At 52.8% G+C, this 26,383-nt stretch overlaps 1 protein-coding gene across 1 annotated transcript; it reads right to left on the bottom strand.

Moving 5' to 3' along the window:
- Positions 1-11,116: 11,116 nt before the first annotated feature.
- GPR156 (G protein-coupled receptor 156) lies at positions 11,117-25,109 on the bottom strand. Its single transcript, XM_086618516.1, has 9 exons — positions 25,005-25,109; positions 22,812-22,948; positions 20,197-20,332; positions 19,494-19,604; positions 18,347-18,472; positions 17,702-17,797; positions 14,724-14,960; positions 12,772-12,930; positions 11,117-12,286 (listed from the first exon to the last, which is right to left on the bottom strand). The coding sequence occupies exons 1-9, from the start codon at positions 25,107-25,109 to the stop codon at positions 11,117-11,119; spliced, it is 2,277 nt and encodes a 758-aa protein (XP_086474642.1).
- Between the last annotated feature and the right edge of the window lie 1,274 nt (positions 25,110-26,383).

Here is a 26,383-nt window from a genome sequence, read left to right on the forward strand (position 1 = left end):
TTGCACTGAATACCTCTGAGGATGAGGTGGTTATGGAGAAACCTGAACTTCATAAAATAGTCAGAGGAGTTGTCCACAAACAAAATACAGGAACTGGGAACCATCATTCATGAGTGAGGTTCTGTACATGTGCTTTGAGCAGAATAAGCAAGGTGTGGGGAGATGGGGGCTGACAGGGGGCACAGGGCAGTGTCAGATGAGAAGGGGGAGACAAGTGACCTAGGACAGCCAGTGCTGAGCACAGCACATCAGGATTTCAGTTTCATTTCCCACTCTATGGCAACCAGTGCAACACGCGCTGGGCTGTTTGTGTGGTGGTCGTAAAATTAAAGCCTTAACACGGTGTCGAAACAGGGCACCAAGCATGGATGATTAAATCAGAGGCAGTATTTTCAAGCTGAACACTCAGAAAATGGAGAAAACACAGTTAATGACGACCTGGGAGAAGTCTGATTTAAATAACCACCCAGGAACTCTGAAGCAGAGGCAGTTCTCCAGGGCAGCAGTCTGCAAGCTGAATCATGAGCCTGTCTTTTCTCCAGCTGTGTTCCCGCTCTCCTCCACAGTATGGTCCTGGTATATTCTATGCATTGAGGCAGGATCCCGTTAAGAAATACATACACACTCATGTTGTTAACGGCTGTCTCACAAGAGAAGATTGGAGAAACATTTGTCAAAAATAGTCTAGGAATAATTGGTCCTGCCTTGGGGAAAAGAGAGGGACTGGAGTCCCCAGATGGCTTCTTGAGGTCCCTTCCAGGCCTGTTTTCCACAAAGTCATACATGCCAAAATGAAGCCAAATTAAGTTTGCACGAATTGTTTTAATTCCAGCCTTCCCTAACTTCTGAATGCTTGATTTCTGAGCCCTTTTGGCACAGATTACAGCATGCTGCTTTGTAAGGTCCTGGGTTGTTTGTTTTAAAGCCAATTCAGCCCAGCAAGATGCCATGATAACGTACATCCACCAGGTTCATTAACAATCTTGTAACAGATCCACCAGAGGGACCTCTTCCAGGGACTGGCAGAGGCAACCCAGCTGACTGACTGTGCCCTCTCCAGCTGATGAAGGTAAGGGTGGCAGTAGAAGAGATGGCTGTGCTGCTCACCAGCATCAGAGGCTTGCCTTTCAAATCCACATGCTGGCAGCAGATGAGATGAGCATCTCGGGACACCTGGGTTCCCTCCAAAACTCCACAGAGCAACATGTCCCACCAGGAGCTTTTTGCTTGTTTCCATCCATGTTCTCTCCAGTCCTATTTTTTTTCCATACCCTTGAAAACAAACAGCTCCTTCGCTACCGCCTCTGCTCCCTGCCCCATCATTGTCAAGTCAGGGTCTCTCCTTTCTTTCCTCTTGCCTTCACTAATTGCATCACACTCATACCCTACCTCCATCCCACTCCTAATCACCTGGCTTGTCCTACCATCACACATTTTTTCACCCCTGCTCTTTCCCCTAATCCCTTGCCTTATATTTCACCCAACAGCTGCTCCCAGACCTTGAATCCTTGGAGGTTTAACCCTTCTCTCTATCCTCATTCCTATTCTTTGTTGATTCAGCAAACGAAGCTCCCCATCTTCCCTACTCTGTCCTGGTCATACCATCTTTCCTTCTTCCACCACCTCCTCCCCCAGCTATTCCAGCCCCAGTCACAACAGGTTCTTCAACCAGATTTACTGCTTTCCTCCCACAACTGGCTTTCACAGTTTCTTTCACCATGCATGGTGGTCACTACCTTTGTAAGAGAAACCCCGCTTTGCTGTCAGCTCACTGCTCCAATCCCACCAACAGTACCTGCAATGACTCAATGACTCACAGGTGGGCTTGGCCACCACCTGCAGACAGCCCAGGAGCAGGGTGCTCTAGCTGCTGCAAGGAGGTGGAGCATACTCAGCCAGGGTTTAGTTTCCAGGGATGGTTTGGGGATGGCTTTTTGTCCACTATATGCTAAGAAGCCTCCACAGATCTGCGTGGCCTTTGATTTTTCAAAAAGTCGTAAATCGTGGTCTAGTTTGAATGGGGTTTCTTGAGACCCATAGAAGCTACAGTTCCAATTTGTATGGTGTGAGGGTGAGGAAGTGTCTCAGATAAAAGACTGACATGCTTGAAATGGGGAAAAATGCGTTTTTGTTAGCCTCGTTCTTGGAAACGGCCTGAATCACTTTCATTTTAACTTTCTGGAACATTCAGCATGAAAATTTTAGTGTAATGCTTAAGCTTTAAGAAAATGATAAGCAAGTGAGTCCAAAATATTTTTATGGGAAATGCTGTGCAGCCTTAATATGTGGGGGATATTATGTATCCCTGTGCATAGGGATGTCAACTGTCAGATAATGCAATCATAAAGTATTTCACTTTCTTTCACATCTGTTTTTCTCCTTTCCATTCTCACCAATTATCAAAATCTGCTATTTGCAGCAAACTCTGGGCCTCTAACATTTTACTCTTCATTGGAAATCTTTTTGCTACAGGACAAACTCCTCATTATCTTGGACATTCCCTAAATTAGTTGATGCAATTGGTTACTGCAGTCATTAAAACAGTGGTATTAAACTGAGGGCGGGTGGTGTTAAAGGAGCAATCTGCTTGAGCAGCTCAATTAGCTCCTTCCCAGCACAGTGTCACCGACTTCTCTTACACTGATCACTTTGTTTTGCAAAGATGATAGTCAGGTTTGTTAAATGAATCGATGTTATCCTGGGCTCGGGCATGCTTGCTGGGTTGCTGGAAAATGCCACAAGGTTTATGTTACAGGTGGAATCACTGTTCTTTTTCCATTGGATGCAGCCAACAGTAGGATAGCTATTGCTGCTCAATTGGCATGAGCAAATCAATGTCTTATATCTGTTTTGGTCAGCCCAGCATTTTCTTTATACGCTACAGGTAGGTTGCAAACTTGCAAAACCCAGTGAGACGGTAGAAATTTCCCTGTAATGAAAGCATGTTTCTCAACACTTCCAGACATATTGCAGCAGAACAAAGCTGTGACCTATTCTTTCATCTGCCACCCTAAGGGAAAGAAGATTTTTAAAAGTCAGTGTCTCATTTATGACTGTGCCTTAGAAGAGCCTAAACTGGTCACAGAGGGAAATTATTTTATAATAATCCTGTACAAGGAGAGACAAAAATCTCAGCTGTTAGCTGCACAGAGCTTGGCACTGATCTTGAAACCTGATGAATAATGTTTGAAACGATATTGTTCCTGATTTCCAGCTGTACCGGAAGGTAGGTGGTCAGCCCCAAACCTACCTTACCTCCCGCTGCTGCTGCAAGATTGGTGCTGCCGGGATCAGGGGGAGGATAGCCCAATTCTGCAAAACGAACAGGCCCCTGCTGTGTCCAGCATAGAGGTGGCGTCTCTCCTTGTAGGACTGTGGCCCTCCTGCAGCCCAGGGTCTGATTGCACAGCAGAACGTTCATTTTTCCCAGGGGAAAGCTGCAAGAGGATTTTTTTATTTAAGCGCTTTGCCAGACATATCTCACGTGCTCAGGGGGTTGTTTCTAATGCTGTCATTATCTAGAAAAGTCTCCACTTAGTGGCAGAAGTCTCACACTTGCTTCAGCAGATGCTGATGGAGAGCAGGGTTCTCGGCTCTTTCTAATCTAGGATTGTCAAATTCCAATTATTCTAGACGGTGGGGAGATCCTGAGAAATTGGGATGTTTCCCCTTCGTGGAAGGACACAAATATATGCATGAACACGCACAGATGTATAACTTTGTTCACTAAAACCAGCTGTTGTGAACAAACCATCCACATACAGCCTGATTACTCAACAACAAAAACCTTGGTCTGCATTGTTCATACCCCAGTTTGCTGCCCAAACTCCTTCTCCACCTTCCCCGGCCTCTCACTCACTTTTTCCAGAGGACATTTGGGATTCTCCTGAGGTCCAAGACTTGCTGCGTAAAGAAGTTAACCAGGACCCAGCTGGGACCATCAGCTCTCATTTTCCTATTCTTTGATGGGTCAACTTGTCTCTTAGGCCTTCCTAGTGAGGCACCCAAAGCCTTTTTTGCAAACATATAGTGAAGAAACATCTAAGGGAGGTGGCCTCATGTTCACTTGAATTGACGGGTGCTAGTAAGAGAGAGGAAGGAATGTGGTTTTTCTCTCTGAGATGAGCACAACAGTCAGTAGAAGAGACAAGGCTCTTGACTTCCAAGTCTTCTCCTTAAGTAAATTAATCCCCACGTCATCCTCGGGTACTCTTTGTTGTTGTTGTTGCGTTTGTCTGCTTGAAAGGCTAAATTCAGATGCCCTCAAGCAGCTGTCACTGAAGGCAGCAGGGGCTGAGAGCTTTCTTCCATCAGAGGGTGGAATCTAGCCCAAAGGTGTCGTATGGTGGCACAGCAGATACCCAGTAATGCCAGGCTTCCAGGAACAAGAGAGTCTGCCTCCCCATTGACTGCAGCATGCTGATATCAGGGATAAGGAGAACTAGGAAAAATACCTCACCTCGGGGAGTTCTGGAGAATGGATTGCAGAAGCTGGACAGCATTAAATGTGTTTTTGTTACAGGTATGAAAAAGGCTGTAATCGTGAGAAAATGAGCCGATATTTGCAAAAGTGTAATCCACTATCAAATGAAAGATTCACCTGCCAGAGGAAAGGAAGTCTTTATCCAGCACCTGTATTTGGGAGACTGTTAAAAAACAAAACAAAACAAAACCCCCCAAAAAAAACCCAAATTGCTGCTTTCAAATAAAGGCTTGAATTTGCTGTAATCATGTACAAAGTATCGCACTGCTCATGGATCTGCCTAGCACTGCCGTAAATTCAAGGTGTGATTGCATCAGCTCATATTATTCCTGCAATTCTCTTGGTTTGAAATATCACCCAGCTCATTTGGGTTAGATACGAGTTGTAATTGCCTGGAAACCAGCACACAACTCCAGAAGGGTGCCCTGCTAGTTATATTCACCTTGTCCAATAAATCATCCATGCCATTCCTGTGTTGGATCATGCCATCAGGACACCGAGCAGGGTGTGCCTTCGTTTTGCCTTCCTTTGAGCCCCTTGAGAGATGCCAGGCACTTCCTAAGGAACATGGGTCCTTACGGATTTCCTAAGCCATGGGAAGCTCCAAGAAGCGAAGGTTCTTCAGGATTTCTGCACCTGCCAGACACAAATGCACCTCTCAGCACTTGCAGGAGGTGTGTTGGGAGGAAACATGAGAGATGAACAGGCCTTGCTCTGTGAGTATATTAAAATACTTCCAGTAAACCTGGCACCCAGTGGATGCTGGGAACCCCATGTCCATTGCAGCCTTGCAGAGAAAATGCCAAATTCCTGCTGACCCACAGGAAATTTGCCTCCTCCTGGCCTGTCCTTCTAATGTCCTAACTACCAATGAATATTTCATCTTGTCTGCTTTTCAAAAAGTCAGCGTGATCCTGTTCGAGCATCTTGCCAAACTCTTTACGGACCCCTCCACAGCAGTCAGTACAGCCGTCCTCATGTTCCTACAACGGGAAGAGTATGACCGGGTAGCGATGAAACCAGGGCTCTCCCTCAGTGTCTCCCTGCAGACTGAGAGAGGGGCAGGTGTGAGCTGCTAGAGGGAACTAAAAATAGATAGTCTCTTCTCTGAGTAGACCTGGGAAGAAAAGGCCATGTTCTTCATTGGCATGTAAGAGTAGGTTAGAGAATGAGAAGGAAGAACAGCTACTAACTAGAAGACGGCATTGGCATGAGAACAAGTAGATAAAAATAGGCTATGAAAAAATGTGGGCTGCAAATCAGAAACAAGTTTCCTTCTGCCGGAGTGAGGTTCTGCAATAACCTGCCAAGAAAAGTCCTGAAGATGGACTGTGATAAATTAACAAGAGGGGCTTTATGACTCAGTGCTCGTCATAGCTGGGGAATATGATGATGAGTAGGAGATCCCTTCTAGCCCCACATTCCTGTTGGTATGATAACAGAGGAATCTCTGTAGGGCACAGTAAATGCTGAATCACTGAGTGCTTTATATAGCTGCCTGGCAGGACAAAGTCCCTCGCACCCATCCTGTCTGCAAGAACCTCCAGGACAAAAAAAAAAATAAAAATCCTTACATAAATTATTGTGCTCTGGCAGCACAAAGCATAAAGCTACGGATGCCTGAGTTAGAAGAAAAGCAGCTGAGCTGCAGGCTCCTCTACACTAAAGCAAGAGCCCTCACTGTAAACACGGAGAGGTACATGTGCTGAGGTGAACGTGCTCCAGCAGCTTCGATACACAATTTTAATGCGAGAAGGAAACTCAGCACTTGAAACTGCATGGAGGTAACCCATGCACTTGCTCAGCCAGGTGTGTGCAGGGATCCTTTCCACGGGGCATGATCTTATAATGTAGTGGAAATTTCCTGCAATTAACATCAGGTGCCACACCATCCACAGTTGCCCCACCACCACAGAACTCACAACTCTTTTTATGGTATTTTTCCCTCTCTCCTAGGGGTCCCCCAAGGAGGAGATCACTCTCTGCATACAAGGCCAGCAATCAGGATGCAGCTTACACTGGTGTGTTCGATGCCTCACAACTGGACACCTCCACTGCCCTGGCTGCAAAGGTAGACCCTGGGGTAACAGCAGCAGCTGCGGTTTCAGTAGTACATAGCTAGAGGTAGAGGCCAAGTAGAAGGCACCCATGAGAAACTGAGTATGAGACAGGCCTGGTTTCCAGGCTCAGGAGAGTAACGTTGCTCAGGAGGAGAGCGCTTCTGCATAGCCCTCGAGGCTGTTGGATTTGAGGAAGACTTTTCTGGAGCTTATTCTGGACCTATGGAGGTCACGTACAGCTGTAGGTGCTCCCTGACCTCCTCAAAACTTGCAGCCCAGGCTACTTGGAGATGTAGGGTCCCTCACTGCTGCTCCCCACTTTGCCACAGGAATGACCCCACACAGATGTAGCACCACGGGACAGCCACTGTCTCTATGGGTTGCACAGTCAGGTTACTCTGGGCCAAGGACACCTGCGGGTGTTCCCTCTTGTAGTATTTTCAAATACCCCTTATTTCTACTAATTGCCCCGGTATCAAAGTTCAGAGCGAGAGGTTTCCTGCAGAGCCCAGCTACTAACACCAACACAAGGCAGTGGGAAACTTGCAAGCCAACAGTCAGCACTCTTCTCCCAGAAAGCCTGGCTTAATCCCCCTCTGCCGTGGCTAACAAAGCTCTCTCTTTTTTTTTTTTTTCTCCCTTTTTATTTTTTTTAAACCAGGCAGCTGAATCACAATCGAGATCAATTTTCTTATTTCCTCAACAGTCGCAAGCTGGCCGGGTAATGGGCAGACAGAGTGATGCCTTGAAGCATCATGAGGACATTTGTGGGGATGGTGGGTCTAGCACCTAGTGCTCGCCTGGGAGCAGGTGGGGGACCTCCTTCCAGTCACTTACCTTTCATTTCTCTTTCTGTAAGATGAAAGTTTCTGCCTTGAACTGCCAAGAGGCACAGCCTTTCCTAAGGGGAATGGATTTAGACAGTAGATACGTTGGAGAAGGAGTTGCTCACATGGGATATTGATACTATGGGCCCCCTGGGTGAGAGGCAGCTCCCTTTAAGCTATATCCATCATTGGCGACAAGAAAAACCGTTATAAACCAAGGCACTCTCAGTCCTGCCTGCCACAAGCCTTCTTAGCAGCTCTCCTGGTCTACCTCTCTGCCTTCACGGAACATGCACCGCTGCCCCTACAGCTCCTCAGAAACCTTGGATTCAGGGCAAAGCCCTAATTAAGATGCTTTGAAGGGCTTAATGGGCAGAGAGATAGGCTACTCCAAAGACTGAACAAAGAGCCACGAGGGAACCAAATGCTGAATTCAGTGCCTGAGCCAGGTGCCTGGTTAAGCAGCAGCAAAGTTCCCCTGTGTGCCTGCGCAATGCCGGATGCAAAGATCCTATATGAGTAACGGCAATGCAAGGCAGCCCACTGTCTCACTCGGTCCTTTCTTCTCAGGTGCTGGCAGCCCAAGCCATCACGCTTTGACTCCTCCCCACCTGAACCAAAAACACATTCCTTGCTAGATAGAGAGGGAGGCCAGAGTTGGGAGTCATCAAAAGCACCATGAGTTTTTATGTGTGCACACACATGTGCACGTATGAGCTGCATCAGCCTTCTGTGTGTGTGCAAAAAGCAGAATCATAGAATCATTTGGGTTGAAATAGACCCTTAAGATCATCAAGTCCAACCATTAACCTAGCGCTGCCAAGCCCACCACTAAACCATGTCCCTAAGCACCACATCTACACATCTTTTAAATACCTCCAGGGATGGTGACTCAACTGCTTCCCTGGGCAGCCTGTTCCAATGCTTGACAACCCTTTTGGGAAAGAAATTTTTCCTAATATCCAATCTAAACCTTCCCTGGCACAACTTGAGGCTGTTTCCTCTTGTCCTATCGCTTGTTACTTGGGAGAAGAGACCAACACCCACCTCGCTACAACCTCCTTTCAGGTAGTTGTAGAGAGCGATAAGATCTCCCCTCAGCCTCCTTTTCTCCAGGCTAAACAACCCCAGTTCCCTCAGACACTCCTTATAAGACTTGTGCTCTAGACCCTTCGCCAGCTTCATTGTCCTTCTTTGGACATGCTCCACCACCTTAAATGTCATTCTTGTAGTGAGGGGCCCAAAACTGAAAACAGGATTCGAGGTGTGGCCTCACCAGTTATGAGTACAGGGGGACAAGCCCTTCCCTAGTCCTGCTGGCCACAGTATTTCTGATACAAGCCAGGATGCTGTTGGCCTTCTTAGCAGGCGCATCCACAGGACATGCAGTTTGCAGTTGGTGGCTACTGGTCACCAGACAGAAAAGCAACTCCCCCAAATTCCAGCGATGAGTTTCCAAACAAACCACAGGTTCGACGTCCTCTGCAGGATTTTTTTCTGCATTCACTAGTGGATTTTAAGTTAATTTTTATATCAGCTGCTTCCAGCTGGCTTCATGGTTGATCGTTTCCTATGACCATTCTGCAATATTTCCAAGCCCTGGAGCAAAGTGCTGCTCTGAAAGCGCTTAGGGATGGCAGAATCCAGCCCGAATTTGGAAAAAAGCCACTTTGCCGGTTCTTACTCAAATGTCACAGGGTCCCTCGAGCTCCCCAGCCACCTCCCTTGTCCTACCCGATGTCCCAGCGCCGGGATGCGGTGGGATGCCCTGCGCGGGACACCGCGGCTTTGCTCCCGCGCCCGGCGGGGCAGCAGCAGCCCCTGCTGCGAGCGCTGCAAAACTGCAGCGGCTTTTCCCCGGCCCCGGAGCGGGGAAAGAGCCACCCGAGTCCCCGCTGCAGGACCCCCTCAGCCCCGGCTGCCCCGGGAGGAGGCAGCCGGAGACCCCCGCCCGGGGCTGCGCGGCCCCGGGGTCCCCCTCACCGGTATCCCGGCTCCGTGGATACACTCCGGCTTGCGGAATAACGGATCGTTGTAGATGAAACCCGGGTGGCTGCAGGCTCGCAGGGTGCCCCTGCTCCCCCGGGGCCGGGGGTACGGCCCTTTCGGGCTCTACACCAGCTCCCTGCGGCTTCGCTGGGGCGCGGGGTGGACTCAGATGATAAAAAACGCTTTTTTGGAGGTGCCCGAGGAAGCGGTGTGCAGGGCCACATACCTTTCCTACCCCCTTCCTGCCCTGCTCAGACCCACCTCTGGCTCGTTCGGCATCCCCTCCGCACAAGCAAGGCCTGCTCTGACAGCTTTCTCCTCCACTGGGACCACAGGAGACTTTCCCACACTCGAACCTCACCTGGGGCTCCTCCGTCTCCGGTTCCCACTGCGGATTTGCCCCACAGCAGTAGGAGACACCCAGTCCATGCATTTCACCCAGCCAGAGCCGACCACGCAGCCCTGAGCCATAAGAGCTCAGGCAGCTCTGGAATAAAAAAAAAAAAAAGAAAAAAAAAAAGAAGGAAACTGGTTTCTGCTAGTTAAAGGTGACAAAAAAGAAAATTGGGATTGCCCTCTGGAGTGTTTTTGGTTTAGGAATGAAGAAGGGCTGTGGGGATATTGTTAGGACGACGCAGTAGCGAGGGATTTCACCGTCATAAAGGATAACACAGGTCATCCAAAATCAGGTTTGGGATTCCTGTCACCCACTCTTTTAACAAAGCCTTTCTCCAGAGGGGGTTTTTATGCACTGGGCATCAGGTCTCAGCATCCTGAACTTCTGTGGAGGAAACAACAGGCTGAAACACCTTCACAAATATCCAAACAAAAGTGGGCCCACTGGATTTACTGTTCTTGCTATTTCTAAGATAAAAATGAAACACACTATTAATTTAAACAAACCTCATTCCAGGCTACGTCATCCATACAAAGGCATACAGAAGGGCACACGCCCCAGAAAAAAAAGTAAAAAAAATGAAAGAAAAACCTTTTCAGATCCTCTTTACGATTTCTAGCCTGTCTTTCCCTTCAGCTCTGACTCGAGTCTCACCTACGGCCACGCAATTGAACTGCATAAAACACAGACACCTCCAGGGACGCCACGTTTGGACTCCATTTTCTCACTCAGATGCTATTAAAAAAAAAAAAACAAACCACCGTCCAAAAGTTCCCCATGCATGCCCCTCTCCAAGGTCCTTCCTTTGCCAGGAAGCAGCGTGCCCCAGGCGAGCAGCAGCCTGCAACCGCTCCTGGCGTCCCGCTGTCTCCCATCACCAGCTGGTTGTGATGCTGGTGGAAGGCTCAGCCTCAGGGGAAGGAGTCCTCTGTCTGTCTGCTGTGTGCGAGAAGCCACGCACCTTTCTGGGATGCGGTGTGGCTCCGCGCTCACAGGAGAACTCCTCTGAGATGATGAAGTTGGGGCGCTCTCAGCCCATTCAGCCCCAGTCTTTCCGCTGCCGGCACCAGGACGGACAGACATGGTACCTACACAGGGCGCAGGCAGATGCCCGGAGCAGCCGCGACAAAATCACTGCCACTCTCCCTGAGTGCTACCAACCACCTCTCAGCCAAACACAGTCACCACTGGCCGGGCTGGGGCTGAAACTGCAACCCAAAGCAGGGCAAGATTTATTCCCAACCCCCAGATGCCAGAGCAATGTGCATCCCTCGGAGGGACGCGTGGCTTCGGCATCGCTGAAAACACGCAGCGTTTTGGGGACATAGGGCACTTGCCTTTAGGGCAGGGGTGCTCCCAGTCACACAAAGGTGGGTTTCAGATCTTCTTTGAAATTCACCACGGGCTGGGGCCCACTGTGGTGCTCTGTCCGGTGGCCCGCGCAGCCGCTGGGCTCTGTGTCCGTGTCTGTGCTGCTGCTGCCCAGGGAGCCGCGTGGGCTCTGGAAGCAGACCTCACAGCAGGGCCGATGGCAGCCGTGAAACATCTCCTCGGAGCTGCTGCTGCTGGAATCAGAGTCTGGGTAATAGTAGAGTGAGTGCAGGGAGGGCTCAGCGAGTCCCCTCAGAGCACCCCGCTGCCGCTCCTGCTCCCGCGGGATGCATGGGGAAGCACCCTGGGACTCCGGCCATCCTGGCCATCCCTCTGGCTGGAGGCTGACCTCTCCAGGGATGGCTGGAGGGGATGGTGCTGGCGGGTGCAGGAGCCCTCCACCAGCCATCTCCTCTTCCCTCTCCAGGGAGATACGTGCCGACTCCCCACGGCCCCAGCTGCCCACCTCATTCCCCCTGCGGCTGGCACGGGGGGACATACGTCTGGGGAAGCGGGTAGAGGTGGGAGACAGCGGGATCCTCCGCCTCCGCCTCGCCAGGTAGGGGTTGAGGGGCATGCGGGTGCCCGGGTAGCCTTCCTGGCCTCGCCACGTTCCTCCCTGCTCACCTGGGGAGCCCCAGCTGCCACGTGGGGGTCCCCCAGGCAAGGCCGGGCTGTAGGTTTTGCCATCCAGGCTCAGCTCTTGCAAGATTTCCCGCAGCTTCTCGCTGCTCACGTAGCTGACTTTGGGGGACGACTCCCAGGCCATGCCAGCTGAGATGTCCTGGCCTGGCAGCTGCTCCGGAGGCTGCCCGCACTCCCAGCCATCTTTCGAGTCACGTTGGAGGCCATCCTCCACGTCAAAAAGCAGTGCCCGGGAGCAAACAGGCTCGTGGCTCGCGCTCGCACCTTTCCCGAGGTCCTGAGCATCGCTGCAAAGAGGTGGTGTAACCAGCAAGCAGGGAGGCTGCCAGCCATCCCGCTCTGCATCCTGGGGGCACCAGTCCCCCAGCACATCCCTGCGTCTTCCCGAGCTCCAGGTGCCAGGAGCTGCCTGTGTAAGTTGAGGGTCGCAGCCGCTCTCAGCCGACATCAGCCTCATCAGCTTCTCCTTGGCGCTGCTCACTTGCTCCTGCAGGCTTTCGATCACGGCGTTTTTCTGCATCAGACAAACAGGGTTGTCAGGCCGCCGGTTTGGAAGCAGGCGCTGCTGGGACAAAATGGATCGCCCCTCTCTGCAGGGAGAGGGGAACCACCACACCGGCAGCACGGGTGTCCCCGTCCTCCCCGGCAACCCCCGGAGCCCCCCAAGATGTGGAACGGGAAGGGGGGCAGCAGGGCAGGCAGGGCGAGGGAGCAGGGGCTGGGGCTTCTCCCGAGACAGAGCATCTCCTCTCTACATCAACCGTGTTTGGGCTGTGGGAACCAGGCTCTCCTGCTCTTTTCCGTCCATGGGTGGTTTTTTTTTTGGAAACCCTCTGGATCATGCCTAAATTTTGGTGCTTTAAGGTGCAAAACAAAGTAGCTCTTCCCCTCCGGAGAGGGGGGCGGCAGTGCGGAGCAGGGTGTAAGGAAAGGCTTCCCACCCTGGAAAAGGACGGGGAGAAGGCGGCGCGGCCGAGGGGCACCGGCAGAGCCCCATACCTCAGTGAGCAGCCGCTTCATGGAGTTTTTCTCCCCTATGAGCTGGTAGAGCTGCTCCTCGCTGTACACCGAGCGGCAGCTCCTGCTCGGGCTGCTGAAATATTTCGCCATGTGGCTCACAGTTTGGCTTTCTTCTTCAAAGGCTTTCCACTGCTTGAGCTGGGGAGGAGAAGACGATGTCACCGGCTTGGCACGCACAGCCCCTGCCGCCGCGGCGGGAGGCAGGCGCAGCGCGGAGGAGACAAAGGGACGGAGAGGGGGAGACAAAGGCAGGGTGTGACGGTGGAGCAGAGGCGGCTGGGCAAGGGGCTGCAGCGTTTCGTGGAGCCTCCCACCCATCTGAGCCTGACCCTGGCCCTGGCTCCGGCTTTAATGCAGAAAGAGTCGGCGCCTGACTCTAAGCATGCCGTGAAAGCCCCTTCCCCCTTCTCGCCACTCCCCAACAGACAAAGACAGTGTCACACACGCCTCCTTATCCCTGGAATCACCAGTGATGAGGTGAAAACCAGCAACGCTTAGTATCCCTTTCCTCATCTTGTGTCTGTATGGTAGAAGCCCTGCACAGCCCAGCTCCAGCTGCTCAATCGATCTCGGATGAGCAATGGAAGAGCAAGGCCACTAGGAAAAACAAGTTGATCAATTAAAAGATCCAAGTTAAATAAAACGTTCAAGGCCTCAAGGCAACAGCAGAAAAATGGTAGAGGCAGAGTGCAAATACAGCTCATCCGCCCCTCCAGCCTTGCTCCGAGAGACCTCGCGCTCGGCAGAGCATCACCAGCAGTTTTGGTGCTGGTCAGAAGAGGTTTGGCTGGTCATCTACCGAATTGCACTTCGACTGAGGCAGGAGAGGACCTCTGGAGATCATCTAGTCCAACCCCGCTGCTCGAGCAGGGTCAGCTGGAGCAGGCTGCCCAGGACTGTGTCCAGCTGGGTGTTGAGTATCTCCGAGGATGGAGACTCCACAACCTCTCCAGGCAACCTATGCCAGTGTTTTACAATTTTCACAGCAAAAATAAACCCCTTTTTCTGATGTTTAAACAGAATTTCCTGTGTTTCAGTTTGTGCCCATTGTCCCCTGTCCTCTCAGTGGACACCACAGAGAAGAACCTGGCTCTGCCTTCCCTACTCCATCCTCGTCGGTATTTATACACATCGGTGAGATTCCCTGAGCCCTCTTGCACAGATCTGCTCTTTCTTCAGCTTCACCTCTTCCTCCCTTTCTCACCTCATTTCCTTGAGCCCAAACATCCCTCCAAACATAACACTGAGTAAACAACTGTTTCCTCTGCCTGTAACAATGGGAGCATTTTTCCCACTAACGTCGTGGCCAGGCACACCAGGCTGCTCCTGGAGAACACAGGAAGCAGAAGAGCCTTGACTCGCCACAAAAGGCTTCCTCAAAACATCTCCATGTCCTCCCCCTCACCGCGGCAAAGCCCAGCTTCCTCCTTCGAGAGTGCAGAGGAGGACAGCCTCCCTGGGACACTGCCGGTAGATGTGAAGCCTCCAACCCTGGCAAGGCCATCTGAATTGCCAGAGCCCACCTCTGTCCCTGCCATGGGCAGAAACCCTTGGTGGGAGTGGGCATGTGGGGCAGGAGGAGAACAACTGACTGAAGGACTAATCCACCACCCACATGGAGGAGGATGAGGAGGTCAGCAGCCACCTCACCTCCACGCGTGCCCTCCACGTGGGTGCCACCCATGGCACACTCTTGCAGGAGGGTTTCTGAGCAGCAGCTCCATAACAAGCCTGCACTCCTTGGAGACTCAAGGGACTCAAGGGAAGGCGAGCCATCAGGGCTTGGAGGATGAGCTGTGCAGGTCATCCAATCCCAAACATTTGGGGAAGAAAGCATGAAAGTAAGTGCTTTGGCCCACACGGCTGCTGCTAATAAAATCCGAAAACATGCCGGTTTCCAGCCAGGTGGTGGGACAGAGGTGGCAGCGTACCTGTGGGACAAAGATGAAGCAGTTGATTGTGGTTGTACACACGAAGATGCCTCCAGAGGTAAAACCAAACACCAAGTTGTGCCAAGCACGGAAGAAACGGTGAACTAAGCAGACGGTGCCGGCAGCCAGGAAAACGAGGTTAACCCCAACGATGAGCGTCAAGGACTGGTTGACTGGCGGGGAGCTGACGTTGTCAGTCAGACCAGCCAAGTAAGTCCCATACAGCAGGAGGATACTCTGGAAGCAGAAAAAAGAGGTTTCCAGAGTGTGGAAAATTACAGCCTGACGGTGTCAACCCCCACCTCGTAGCGAGCCCGGTGAGCTCAGATACAGTCAGTGCCATCCTAATTAACGCTCTTTGATCTATAATGCAGACTTTCGGCATGCAGCAGTAACGCCACAGCAAATGCCCGGCATGCTGCATCAGGTCAGAGGTGGGGCTGGGGAGGGAGGGCAGAAGCAAAGGTGCTGGTGGGCCGCGGGGGTCCCAACCGAGGGGTGCTGAGGGTCAGGTCGGCAGGTGATGCCATGGAGCAGGGCACGGCCAGGAGAGATAGGATGTGAAAACCTCCCCTTGGGCAGCCTGGTGCAGGAACAGCAAAGATGGACAGACAAGGAGGTCCCTGCGGGGACGCGGCGGTGGGGTCCCTTCAAGGAGCAATGACCTCTGAAGAAGCTGGAAGGAGATTCAGAAGGAAAAAGTGAGGCCGAAGAAGTGGAGGTTTAGACTGGAAGGAAGAGGACGTACTTGGAGCCTCTTTAAATAGAAATCTACCGGGTGCGATTTGTCTCCCTTCCCTCTGCCATTTCCTGCTCAAGTCCAGTGGGGGTGAAAGGGGCTGGAGAAGTGCTCTGTACACAGAAGTCCTCTCCTCACCCAGAGCAAGTTGGCTGTTCCAGAGCAGGCTCCTCACCGCGCCGCCCCTCAAGTGTCCCACACGGGCACCTTTCCAGTGTGCTCAGGATTAAACTAACCGGCAGGCTGAATCCCGCCATCCCCAGGGCACACCGGCAGGAAACACCGAGTATTTTTTGCCCACCTCTGTAGCACAGGCCATGGTCTGCCTTCAGGATCATTTGGAAATATCATCTAACAAGAACCCTGCTCCTGCAAGCACCCAGAATACAGGGAACCTGACTCCTGCATCATTCCTGTGCCACTCAGTAAGTGCAGCTGTTGGCCTTTTTCAGAGAGAGATTAAATTGTTATTTGGGCATCAAGAAGTGCTCTGGAACCTGTGGTGCAGATGTCCTGTAGACCCTTCTGGACCCCTCTGTGCTGTGGCTGCTTTATGACTGAGGTGGCCGCTGCCAGGGCCAGGGACGCTCTTACAGGCAAGAGAGGTTCATGTCCATGGTGTTTGGCGAGACTCCCAACTTCAGAGCACCATGAATTCTCAAGGTGGGGTTCTAATCGTGAGACCAGCCTCACTGATGCTCAACTCTGCTTTGTAGAATCTGCGCTGGATCTTAACCACGTTCACCACGGGGCACCTCCAAACACACGGCCCAAAGGCAAGCCAACTCCTAAGCTCCCAGCAAGAAAAAAACAGCCTCAAAGTCCCATTTAAAATTCATATAGTCTATCTGGGACACAGACAACAGCACTGCTGTCTGGTAAAGTAGGACTTTCGGCAAGCACAGGACTAAGTTTCTTGTTTGTTTGTTTGTTTGAATCTTGAGCAGAGGACTTTTTGCTCCCAATTCCAGGCATGTCCTTGGCAAGTCATTTCTGTTCATTGCTCTGCGCCAGGAAAACCAGGATAATACACTGAACAGCTTCACAAAGGGCCGAGCATATTAATGCCGTGGAAGATAAGAAGTGCTATGTACACACAGAGATAGAGCCTACTCTCACATTAGTGTAAATCCAGATTAACTCCAGAGAAACCACTAAAGAAATAACTCCATGACCCCCAGTAGATAGATTGGATCAGAGTCAGGCTCAATGCAACACTACGGAAGAGTACCTGGGACTGGGAATGGGGAAGTTTAATCCCAAAAAGCAGTTTGTAGGAGCTGTAGGCAAAAGCATTACCCGTCTAAACTCCAACACAAGCTGCGGACAAAATCAGAGGTGGAGACGCAGCACTGAAAGCCCAGGGAATGTCTGCAATCCCTAGCACCAAAGGCCTTTTAAGGACAGGCTAGACGTCTTTAAAACGGAGTGTAGGGGCGAGAAGGACTTGGCCATGTCATGAGGTGTCTTCCTGCTCTTTTTCCTACGATTTTGGGTAGATGGTCAATGAGTATTATATTACGGTGAGTCAGAAAGGAACTGCCTGCACTGCACGCGGAGACGAAGCCATTCCCAAAGAAAGGCTGTGATCTCACAAGCTTCATCAACATCAGCCTTCTGAAATGCATCCGGCCTCCGCCAACCCAGAGACACATGAGACCGCAGATAATTACGGCGATAATTATACCTGCATAGTTACATCAGTGTAACTAACTCTGCTGGAATAGCAACGGCCACACGCAAAGCCACACCAGTGAAAGTGCATCTCGGTGGTATAATTAAGCTGATACGCATTCTGTAAAGCCAGGTGCCGAGCACTTGTCATCAGCACCTCCTTGACTTCGGAGTCAGAAGACTCGGGGGCTGAGCTGCCAAGTGCATCACGGCAGTGGATGGTCATCTGAGGCCCTTATGGAAAACAAGTGCTTTAGAAAACAGGAGATGGGAGATAGATGAGGCGTGGGGGATTACAGGGAGAGAACTAGAGCACGGTGTACGTAAAAGACAGTTAGGCAGCAAAAAAGTGGCTAACAGGGCTTTTACAAGGGAATGCCAGGAAACATCAAGATAGGAAGGACTGGAGGCAGGAGGGCTTTCAAGACAGACAGGAGTAGCTGGCATCTGCAATAGGTACATAGCTTGGGAGGGCAGTAAAACTACGAATGCTGCTACGGAGTTTAGGCTGCGAGACTGGGAGGAGGCAAGATACGACGCAAGAATCAATAAAGAGGTTACGTACCTTAAACCCTAAAATGAGAACGAGCCAAAGGTCGGAATAAAGGGATGCGCAGGACTGCACCCGGTTCACGGAGCAGGTCATGCCTTTCTCTGTCGCCTAGGAGGCAAGGGGAAGGCAGAAGTGAAGGCTGCTGCCTGGGAGCAGGCAGAGACCGATGGGCAGACAGGTCTACGCATCTGAGTGGGTCTCTTCTGTAAATTCCTACAAGGAAAGGCCAAAGCTGGTGCTGCCAGGGGCAGAGGGTTAAAGCGAGAAAGACTTTGGCACTCTGCTGCCAACAGGGCCGGTTAAACCTTTCTCTAAAGCATCTACAGATGCCGTGGACCTCTCCTGTGTCACCCAGGTGACCTGCACGTGCTGGTCAAGATCATCCACCAGACCCCACTGCTTGGCAAACCAAAGCCCTGCAACCAGCCGCCTCTTGCCAGGTTTGGGTGCACAGACCTGGCAATTTTACAGCAGACCCTGGTCTCTGTAATAGGCCAGACATAAACCCAACCTGGAGTGCCCAGAAGGCTTTCTGGCTTGTTTTTCCTTCTATTTTTTTAAGCAGCACCTCCAAACTCCTGACCATCCACCAATTTCGTCCACAGAGATTGGACAGGACACGACGCAACACTCCACCGCCCCTCCTCATCCTTTTACCCGCAGTGAGACACTGAGGCTTCGGAAACACTGGACCGGATCAGAGAACACCCATGTCAAGAGCAACACGGCATCGGCCAACACCAATACTGCCACCATTGCCAGCAGCTGGAGGTCTTTGATAATCTGCAAACACGCAAGAAGTAAGCGTTACCGTGAGGGGCAAACAGACACCAGTAACCTCCATCCCCTCGGGTCTCTCTGGTTGTTTCTTCCAAGGGACATGTCTATCCTAATGCTTCCCCTAGAGTGGCGTCCAGCAGCTCACCTACACCTGAGTCAGCCACGAGATCTCTGTCTCCAGCTCCCAAACTCTCAGAGACCTAATCAGGCTTGGGGCCAGGTATAAACCCTCCCTGATGGTGGGGCTAGCTGGTAAATGCTATGACAGAAAACAGCTCTTCCAAAACAAGAGTATCTTCCCTTACGCCCACATCACAAAAAGAGTGGGGGAAAAAAGGCTGGTTGGGTTATCATTTTGCAAGTTTAACACAGATTCTGGTGCCTTGGGAATGGGAGTCCTTGCTGGTACCCGGTTCCCCTGCAAACTCTCTCATCTCACCTTTCATCTGAGACCACTGGAAAGTGGCAACTGAAAGCTGTAAGTGCACTGTTAAATGCACAAATTTATACAGCTGGCTCCCATTTCCCTCCCAGCTGCTGTATCCCCTTCCTTCAGCGCTGCAGAGGCGCACTCAGCAGTCCCTCCTTCCCTTCAAGGGGGAATCAGACGCATCTGGGGATGGCCCTAGATCAGAGACCCTTGAGGACACATGGTTTATTTTCATTCTGCAAAAACAATCAGCCCAGACCTGGACACAAACACCGCTGTGTAGTGTAATAAAGGCATGCAGCCGATGTAAAATGAGAACAAGACCTCGCTCAGTGATGGGGTTGGGACTGCACTGGGGAAAAGGCAGCCTGGCAGGGCACCCACTTGCCTGTGGAGTGAAAAAGTTCCTGTCCCATTGCCCAAGAAGAAGCGAGGAGCCCATGCCCAGCTAGGTGTGAAAGCAAACCCATGATTATGCCACCCACCCCTCCCCATGTGCCACTTTTTATCTGCTACCCCGCACCGCTTTGGGACTTGCTGGTGTTCACCCCCCTTAGAGAGTTCCCCCCCCTGCCCCAGGTGCTGTGTACTCACCACCCGCTTGTCTGGCACCCGCTGGGTGAACACCCTGTAGAGCCGCCAGCTTTTCCCCAGGACGGGGCCAAACACCAGGGAGGTCCCCACGCACAGCAGGCAGAGCCGCACCTGCCAGGGAAGGGCAGAGCCGGGGGGCTGAGGGGCAGCTGTGGGGCTCGCAGGGACACCCCACGCCCTCCCACCCGGGGATGCCATAGAGATGGGTGCAGATGTGTCTATGGGCTTCTGGAGGGCCATATTGGACACTGGAAAGCTGACTGCAGGGCAAAATAAATTCAAAGGCGCATATAGCTCTGCAGGCATGCCTGCTGCCTGCCTTCTGCTCCCCATCCCAGGAGGCTCTCGCTGGAGGAGCAGGCAGGGAGAGCCCAGCAGCCTGCGAGTGGCAGGGGCATGGAGGGTCTCAGCACCAAGAAATCACTCACTGGCCCCCCTGTTAATTGCCCTCAGCGTCGCGGCCGAGCAGGACAGCAGGGTACGCTGTCCCCCACGTCCCATTCCCCCACCCAACCGTGTCCCCGGTCTGGCAGAGCAGCTTCCCCAGGTCAGGACACGGGGGTCCATCACACAGGTCAGCATTTTGATATAGATCTGCTTTGCAGCCAAAAAACTCGTCTGCAGCCTCACGGCACCTGTGTGTGCGTGTACCCACACGTTTGTGTGTGTAGGCACCTGCCCCAGCAAACCCCCCGCTACTCACCTGAATAAGCTTTTCCACGGAGTCTCCAGATGGCAGGCTCTGCTCCTGAATCCCAAAGAGGTAAGCACTAGTGTAAGTCAAGCCACTGCCCAGCAGGGTCACAATGTTCAGGTTGGGGCTGGACATCTTCACGATCCTCCAGGAAACAAAGCAGGGAAAGGTGGTGACAGTTACTGAGCGTCCTGACCCGGCAGCGCAGGGGCAAGGTCCCCCCCTAGGGATGATGATGGCCGTAAGGAATGCTGACACACTGCCTCTCTCCAGCCCCTGCTGTTCACAGCTCCTCCAAAAGCTCAGCCATTGCTCCACGGTGCATACCCCATCCTCTCCCCTGTATTGCTGGAGTGCTTTACTGTCCTTAAAGCATTCATTTTGCCCTACTCCAACACTCCTGTGGGACAGGAAGATCCCTTCTCCCCAGAACGGATGGGTACCAGGCTTGCCCCATAGAACCTCCACCCCTGCATGGGTCTGCAGCACAGAAAAGCATCCCTGAGGCAGCTTCAGCCAGCATCGTTATGGACAATGCCATCCAGAGGGACCTTGACAGGCTTGAGAGGTGGGACCGTGTGAACCTCAAGAAGTTCAACCAGGCCAAGTGCAAGGTCCTGCACGCGGGTCGGGGCAATCCCAAGCACAAGTACAGGCTGCACAGAGAATGGATTGAGAGCTGCCCTGAGAAGGACTTGGAGGTGTTGGTTGATGAGAAGCTCAACATGAGCCGGCAACGTGTGCTGGCAGCCCAGAAAGCCAACTGTGTCCTGGGCTCTGAGGGCTGGAACACCTCTGCTATGAAGACAGGCTGAGAGAGTTGGGGCTGTTCAGCCTGGAGAAGAGAAGGCTCCAGGGAGACCTTCTAGCAGCCTTCCAGTATCTACAGGGGACCTACAAGAAAGCTGGAGAGGGACTTTTTACAAGGGCGTGTAGTGATAGGACAAGGGACAATGGATTTAAACTGAAAGAGGGGAGGTTTAGATTAGATATAAGGAAGAAATTCTTCACTGTGAGGGTGGTGAGGCACTGGAACAGGTTGCCCAGAGAAGTTGTGGCTGCACCATACCTGGAAGTGTTCAAGGCCAGGTTGGATGAGGCTTTGGGCAACCTGGTGAAGTGGAAGGTGTCCCTGCCCATGGCAGTGGAGTTGGAACTAGATGATCTTTGAGGTCCCTTCCAACCCCAACCATTCTATGATTCCATGAGAAAACTGTGGGAAGCCACGGGCTTCTAGCAGCAAAGCAGACACGGTCACCAGCTGGATCTCTCTGCTGCCAGTGCCTGTGTCAGGCACGCAAAGCCACACAGCGGTGCCAGCACGTGCCGCAGCCACACATCCCCACAGCAGCACAGAGCCGGGTAAGTGATGCCCCGCAGTCACACAGATGGGTCACAGCACAGCACCCAGCTCAGCCCCCCAGGTTCAAGGCCAACACCTTCCTCGACTGTCCTCTGCTGCAACGGGGCAGAAGCGGAAAAACTCACTAATGCAGCCCAGAGTGACTGTCTCCAGCAGCTTTGGATCCAGCAGCTACCAATGCCTCCAGGAACAGGCTCTTACCACTGCTCCTTCCTTTGAGGAGACACCCCCACCCTCAGCAGTCTCGACTTGAAGCTGCCAGCGATGTTCAGGTTACAGCTTCCCCTCTGTAATTTCACCCCATCCCTCATAACCCTGTAACTCTATTCGGGGAGGGGAGAATCGACCCACCAATCTCTCCTAACCTGTCACCCTTCTCCAGTAAGCCCATCAAGTGAAAGCTGTAGCTCCTGCCACCCCCCCACCAACCTCCATAGCCCCATCCCTTCGATCTGCTGTGAAGCGATTGCATCTCCCTACCCTTGAGCTCCATTCCTGCTTCTTGGCTGCCCCTGGAGTGACGCAGAGCCCAGGATTCAACCTGCTCTCTCCCTCCCTGCCTTCCTCACCATGTCTCAGCCCCCAGGGAAGGATGTTCATCACTGAGACAGTCTAAGCTACGAGGAATCACTGGGCCTTCTGCTTGATTTGTGCAGCGTTCAGGGGAGCAGGACCCTCTACACCAAGGAAAGCCTGCACTTCACCACCAGCTTCTCCTACCAATGGAGATCACACTTCCCATCAATACAGGCAACCGCCAAGATCGACAAAGGTCAGCAACATCTTCAAACTAGGAGTGGCCCAACAGCAGGAAGGATACGTGCGCATTGTGGAGAGCGTGATGGCTTTGCTCATGGAGCTATGCTGCTCAAAGCGATGCTCTCAAGACTGTGGAGTAGAGAAGACCACCTCTCTGCTCACTCGTGCTGATGGTTTTATTGAGTAGCACCTTGCAGGTGAGACCATGCCTTGCTGCCTGTGCCACACCGGAGGGCATCCGTGCTCTGTCTTATTCACAGCTCCCTGACTTGGAGAAAGGAAGCAATCCAAGCAGGACTATCTCCACAAGTGATCAACACTGGGTGTGACAGAGAAAGCCACAATATCTCCGGTGCTGCCCTTGCACTGCCTCGTGCTGTTCCTTCAGGCTTGTACCCTCCTGCCCCTTAGCCAGCCATCAGCTCAGAGCCTGCCCTGAAGGAGCCCCACGCCACCGCTCCAGCTCAGGGCAGCTCTCACGGCAGAAGAGGGAAGCCCTTACCTGTTTTTCCTGAAGCGAATTGTGAAGACAAGGAAGAAGAGCACTAGCAGGACTCCTCCGGTCAGGAAGGTCCACACGACTCCCAGAAGAGCAGCAGAAAAGGACGGGGAGCTCTTCCCGCTGCGGTCAGAAGACGTCTAGGGGAGGCAAAAGGAGTGAGGAGGAAGAGGACATTGCTGGGGCTCTCAGTGAAGGAGGTCCCTACTCTGGCACGATCGCTCCCATGAGTGCTCCTGATCAGCCAGAAAGGACTAAACCCACATCTCCCAAACCCCTCCTCATGAGCAGGCACCCCAGCACCAGACCAGGACCCGCTGGCAGGGCTATGGAGATGTGTGTATACAAGACACCTACTCTGCCACGTGCCGAGTGCACAGGCAGAGAAGGCAGCCCAGGAACCCTCTTCTCGTGGCCAACTAGCCAAATACAAGTGACTCATAAACCTCAGGGCAGCCCTGGTTGTGGGAGAGGGGAAAACAGGCAACAGTTCTCCACCGTCCTTCTCTGGAAAGAAACCCCTAGAGACAGACCTCACGGTACCCCAGTCTGTAGCACACTTGTCTGTTACTGACAAATCTTTTTTTTTAAAAAAAAAAAAAGCCCTTTCTCAGATATTCCAGTCCACCTGCATGCAACTTCTATGGCAGAAGACTCTTTTCCCAACAGCTGCCACTGGCCCAAACTCCCAATGCTTTCTTCAAGCTCTGAGCCGTTTCTGCCTCCACCATTGCTAGAAATAAATCCACAGGGAGAAGCACAGCAGTTGTTTCAAGCCTATGCCTCATCTCCCTCTTCCCCAGCCAGGCTCCATCTCCTCTGGGCCAGCAAGAACGAGGCACCGCTTGGAGAATTAGAGCCAATGTGTAACTCTTAAAAACAAAAATGCATCACAGCCGCACAAGCACGGTCAATCCGCGGGCTCCTGGCAGCTCCCACGCTGGTGCCATGATGGCTGCAGGGCTGCTGGGCACAGCAAAGCCCCGGCCAGGGGAGACAGCCAGACCCCAGCTGCCACTGCCATGTTATTCTGGGATGCAGCTCAGCCCTGCTTTGCAGCAGCATGGAGGGATCCCTGGGGAGGTAAGCGTCTCCCTCCTGCAAACTGCTCCCAACCTCCTCTTCCCTCTCCCCATCCCCTGGGAGTCTTTTGGCTCTCTGGGAAATGAAGATCACGGCGGATGGTGGAGACAGTCAGCCAGGTCGGTCCCTGACCCCCTACACCTGGCCTCGCTGTGCAAAACCCCCATCACTGGGCACAAATCAGGGCCATCTTCCCACCTGCCCGGAGCTCAGAGGGGCAGGCAGGGCTGCTCGGGGCCACTACGAGGCCGTAACACCATCCTATTTCCACAGCCTACCTGGTCAAGCCCAGGGGTAACACCTGGCTTTTGCCAGTAAGGACAGCAGGGCAGATTCAGCATCCCAAGGCTCCCACACATCATTCCCAGCTGCATCCACCGGCAGTATCTTTTCACCTCTGGCTGCTGCCGACAGCCTTACTGCACCCCTTTCCCAGCAATCACCCAGGGATCAGGAAAAACGCTATGTTCTCCACCTTTCCTTTCCCACCGCCACCACTCCCCAACTCCAACTGCTATTTCCATGGATGTTGATGCTGCTCAAAGTTGATGGAGTGCTTCGTTTGCTGCTGAGTGGAGTAAATCCTGGCCCTTAGCAGGAGGAATATTAATTGTAAGGCAGCTGCCAGAGCCAGAGGAGCCAGCTTCTAATTAGGGGCCCATGGTCGTGCAGGACGTGGTGGAGAGCCGAGCAGGCCAAGCCTCGCTGGCCCATCCAGCAGCATCACTCAGAGCGAACTGCAGCCAAGTGCATCCCGGCGTCGTTTCTGCTGGCTTAGTGGTGGGTGGGGGGGAGGGACCATCTATTATAGATGATGACTTTTAATTAAATCCTGCTCTATCCATATTTGGAAAGCACTTTGAAGTTGTAGGGGATGGGAAAGGTCAAGGGCAGAGGAAGCCATCCTTCCTCGCCCTCTCCCTAACTGCCAGGTGTCATCAAGGCAGGGCTTGTCTTGGAGGCCATCCCAGGAGGTGACAGCACACAGCCTCCGGCCGGCCCGGGATTGCTCAGTGGCTGTGCCCCTGTGCCCCCCTCTCCATCCCTCCACACAAATCCACTCCTGCGGAGCAAACCTTGCGCCCCAGAGCGCTCCCCCGCCTCCATACGTACCACCGTGACGGTGCAGAGCTCCTGCAGCGCCCGCTGCTGCTGCTCCTGGCTGCCGAAACTGGAGCTGCCATCACAGAGCTCAGAGCAGTTGAATCCAGGCTCCATAGCACATCCTCAGCCGTCATTCAGCTGTGCCTTCGCCCCTGCCAGACGGACGAGGGTTAGGTTTCTCTAGTGACAAGAAGCCTTTGGCATACGCCAGATCTCCCCCCCTGTCCGCAGAGCGTAGGGAAGAGGTCTGGCAGCCCAAGGTTGGGCTCACCCAAAGTGATGCGGTGCACATCCAGAGCCAGGACGGGGAGCACCCACCTCCTGGCGTCCCTCGGGGTGTCCTCTGTGGCGCAGCGGGTCAGCGTGGGCCGTGGGTCCCCGTGGAGCACGGCAACATCCCGAGCCCTGCTACGCCACCCTGCAAACCAACACGCACCGGGGTTGTGGCAGCCCCCAGCTCCTACACCCCAGCTGCGGAGCTGAGACTGGGTGCTATGCCATGCCAACTCAAGCCGCAGCTCGGCACCCCGAGCTCGCTCCAGCTTTCCACCGCTGACACGTTTTTCCGTGGCAGTGCAATTTCAGGGCGTACCCTTGCTGGTCACCCCCTTGCACCGGCAGCCGCTGCCGATTTCCTGGCGCATTCCCTTCTTCCAGCAAACCGAGACAACAACAAACAGCAACAAGTGTTGCCGTCGCCTAATGGGACCTAAACCCTGGCCTTGGAGAACAGGGGAGGAATGTCACGCGTCCCGAAGTGTTTCGGCTGGCTCGGCCCGAGCAGCAGCCTGGCTAGCTGAGCAACGGGCTCTTGATTAAGGAGATCTAAAAGCCCAGAACCTCCGTGCTCCCCATCCCTCTCGGTGCTCTGGCTGCCAGGTATTGTGCCTGCCTGTGCCCGCTCCCCTCGCACCACCTTTGCTGCTGCTCCCTCTTTCGTTTCTCGTTTTGGTGGGGATTTTAATAGGCCTCATTACCATTTTAGACATGAGGTCATACTTAACCTCAAGCATCCTTACTCAATTACCATTGTCACTGGTTTTAATTAGCTTCCAGCGCACGACCGTAAGCAAATCTCCCGTCGTTAGCAGCTGGGGAGGAAGCGCAATAGCTCACTCCCTGTTTGCTCCTAACGACAGGTGGGAGGAAAAAAATACTCCATATCATGGCTCCTTGGGGCTGCTCCCCAGCAGAGCATCCCCTGCACCAGCCCAGTGCTCCATCCTTCCCCACCGCTTCTCCTGATGCTTCGACCCCTTCTCCTCAGAAGTCCTTCCTTAGGAAAAACTCCCACCATTACGTGGGCAAAGAAAGAGTAAATTAAAATGAAGCGTGGTCGCCAGGACATGGCCTGAAACTCACTGTTCTTCCCCGGGGATAACTGGAAT

This window comes from Tauraco erythrolophus, chromosome 1, assembly GCF_009769465.1.
Source record: "Tauraco erythrolophus isolate bTauEry1 chromosome 1, bTauEry1.pri, whole genome shotgun sequence".
In the NCBI taxonomy this organism is placed as follows: domain Eukaryota; kingdom Metazoa; phylum Chordata; class Aves; order Musophagiformes; family Musophagidae; genus Tauraco; species Tauraco erythrolophus.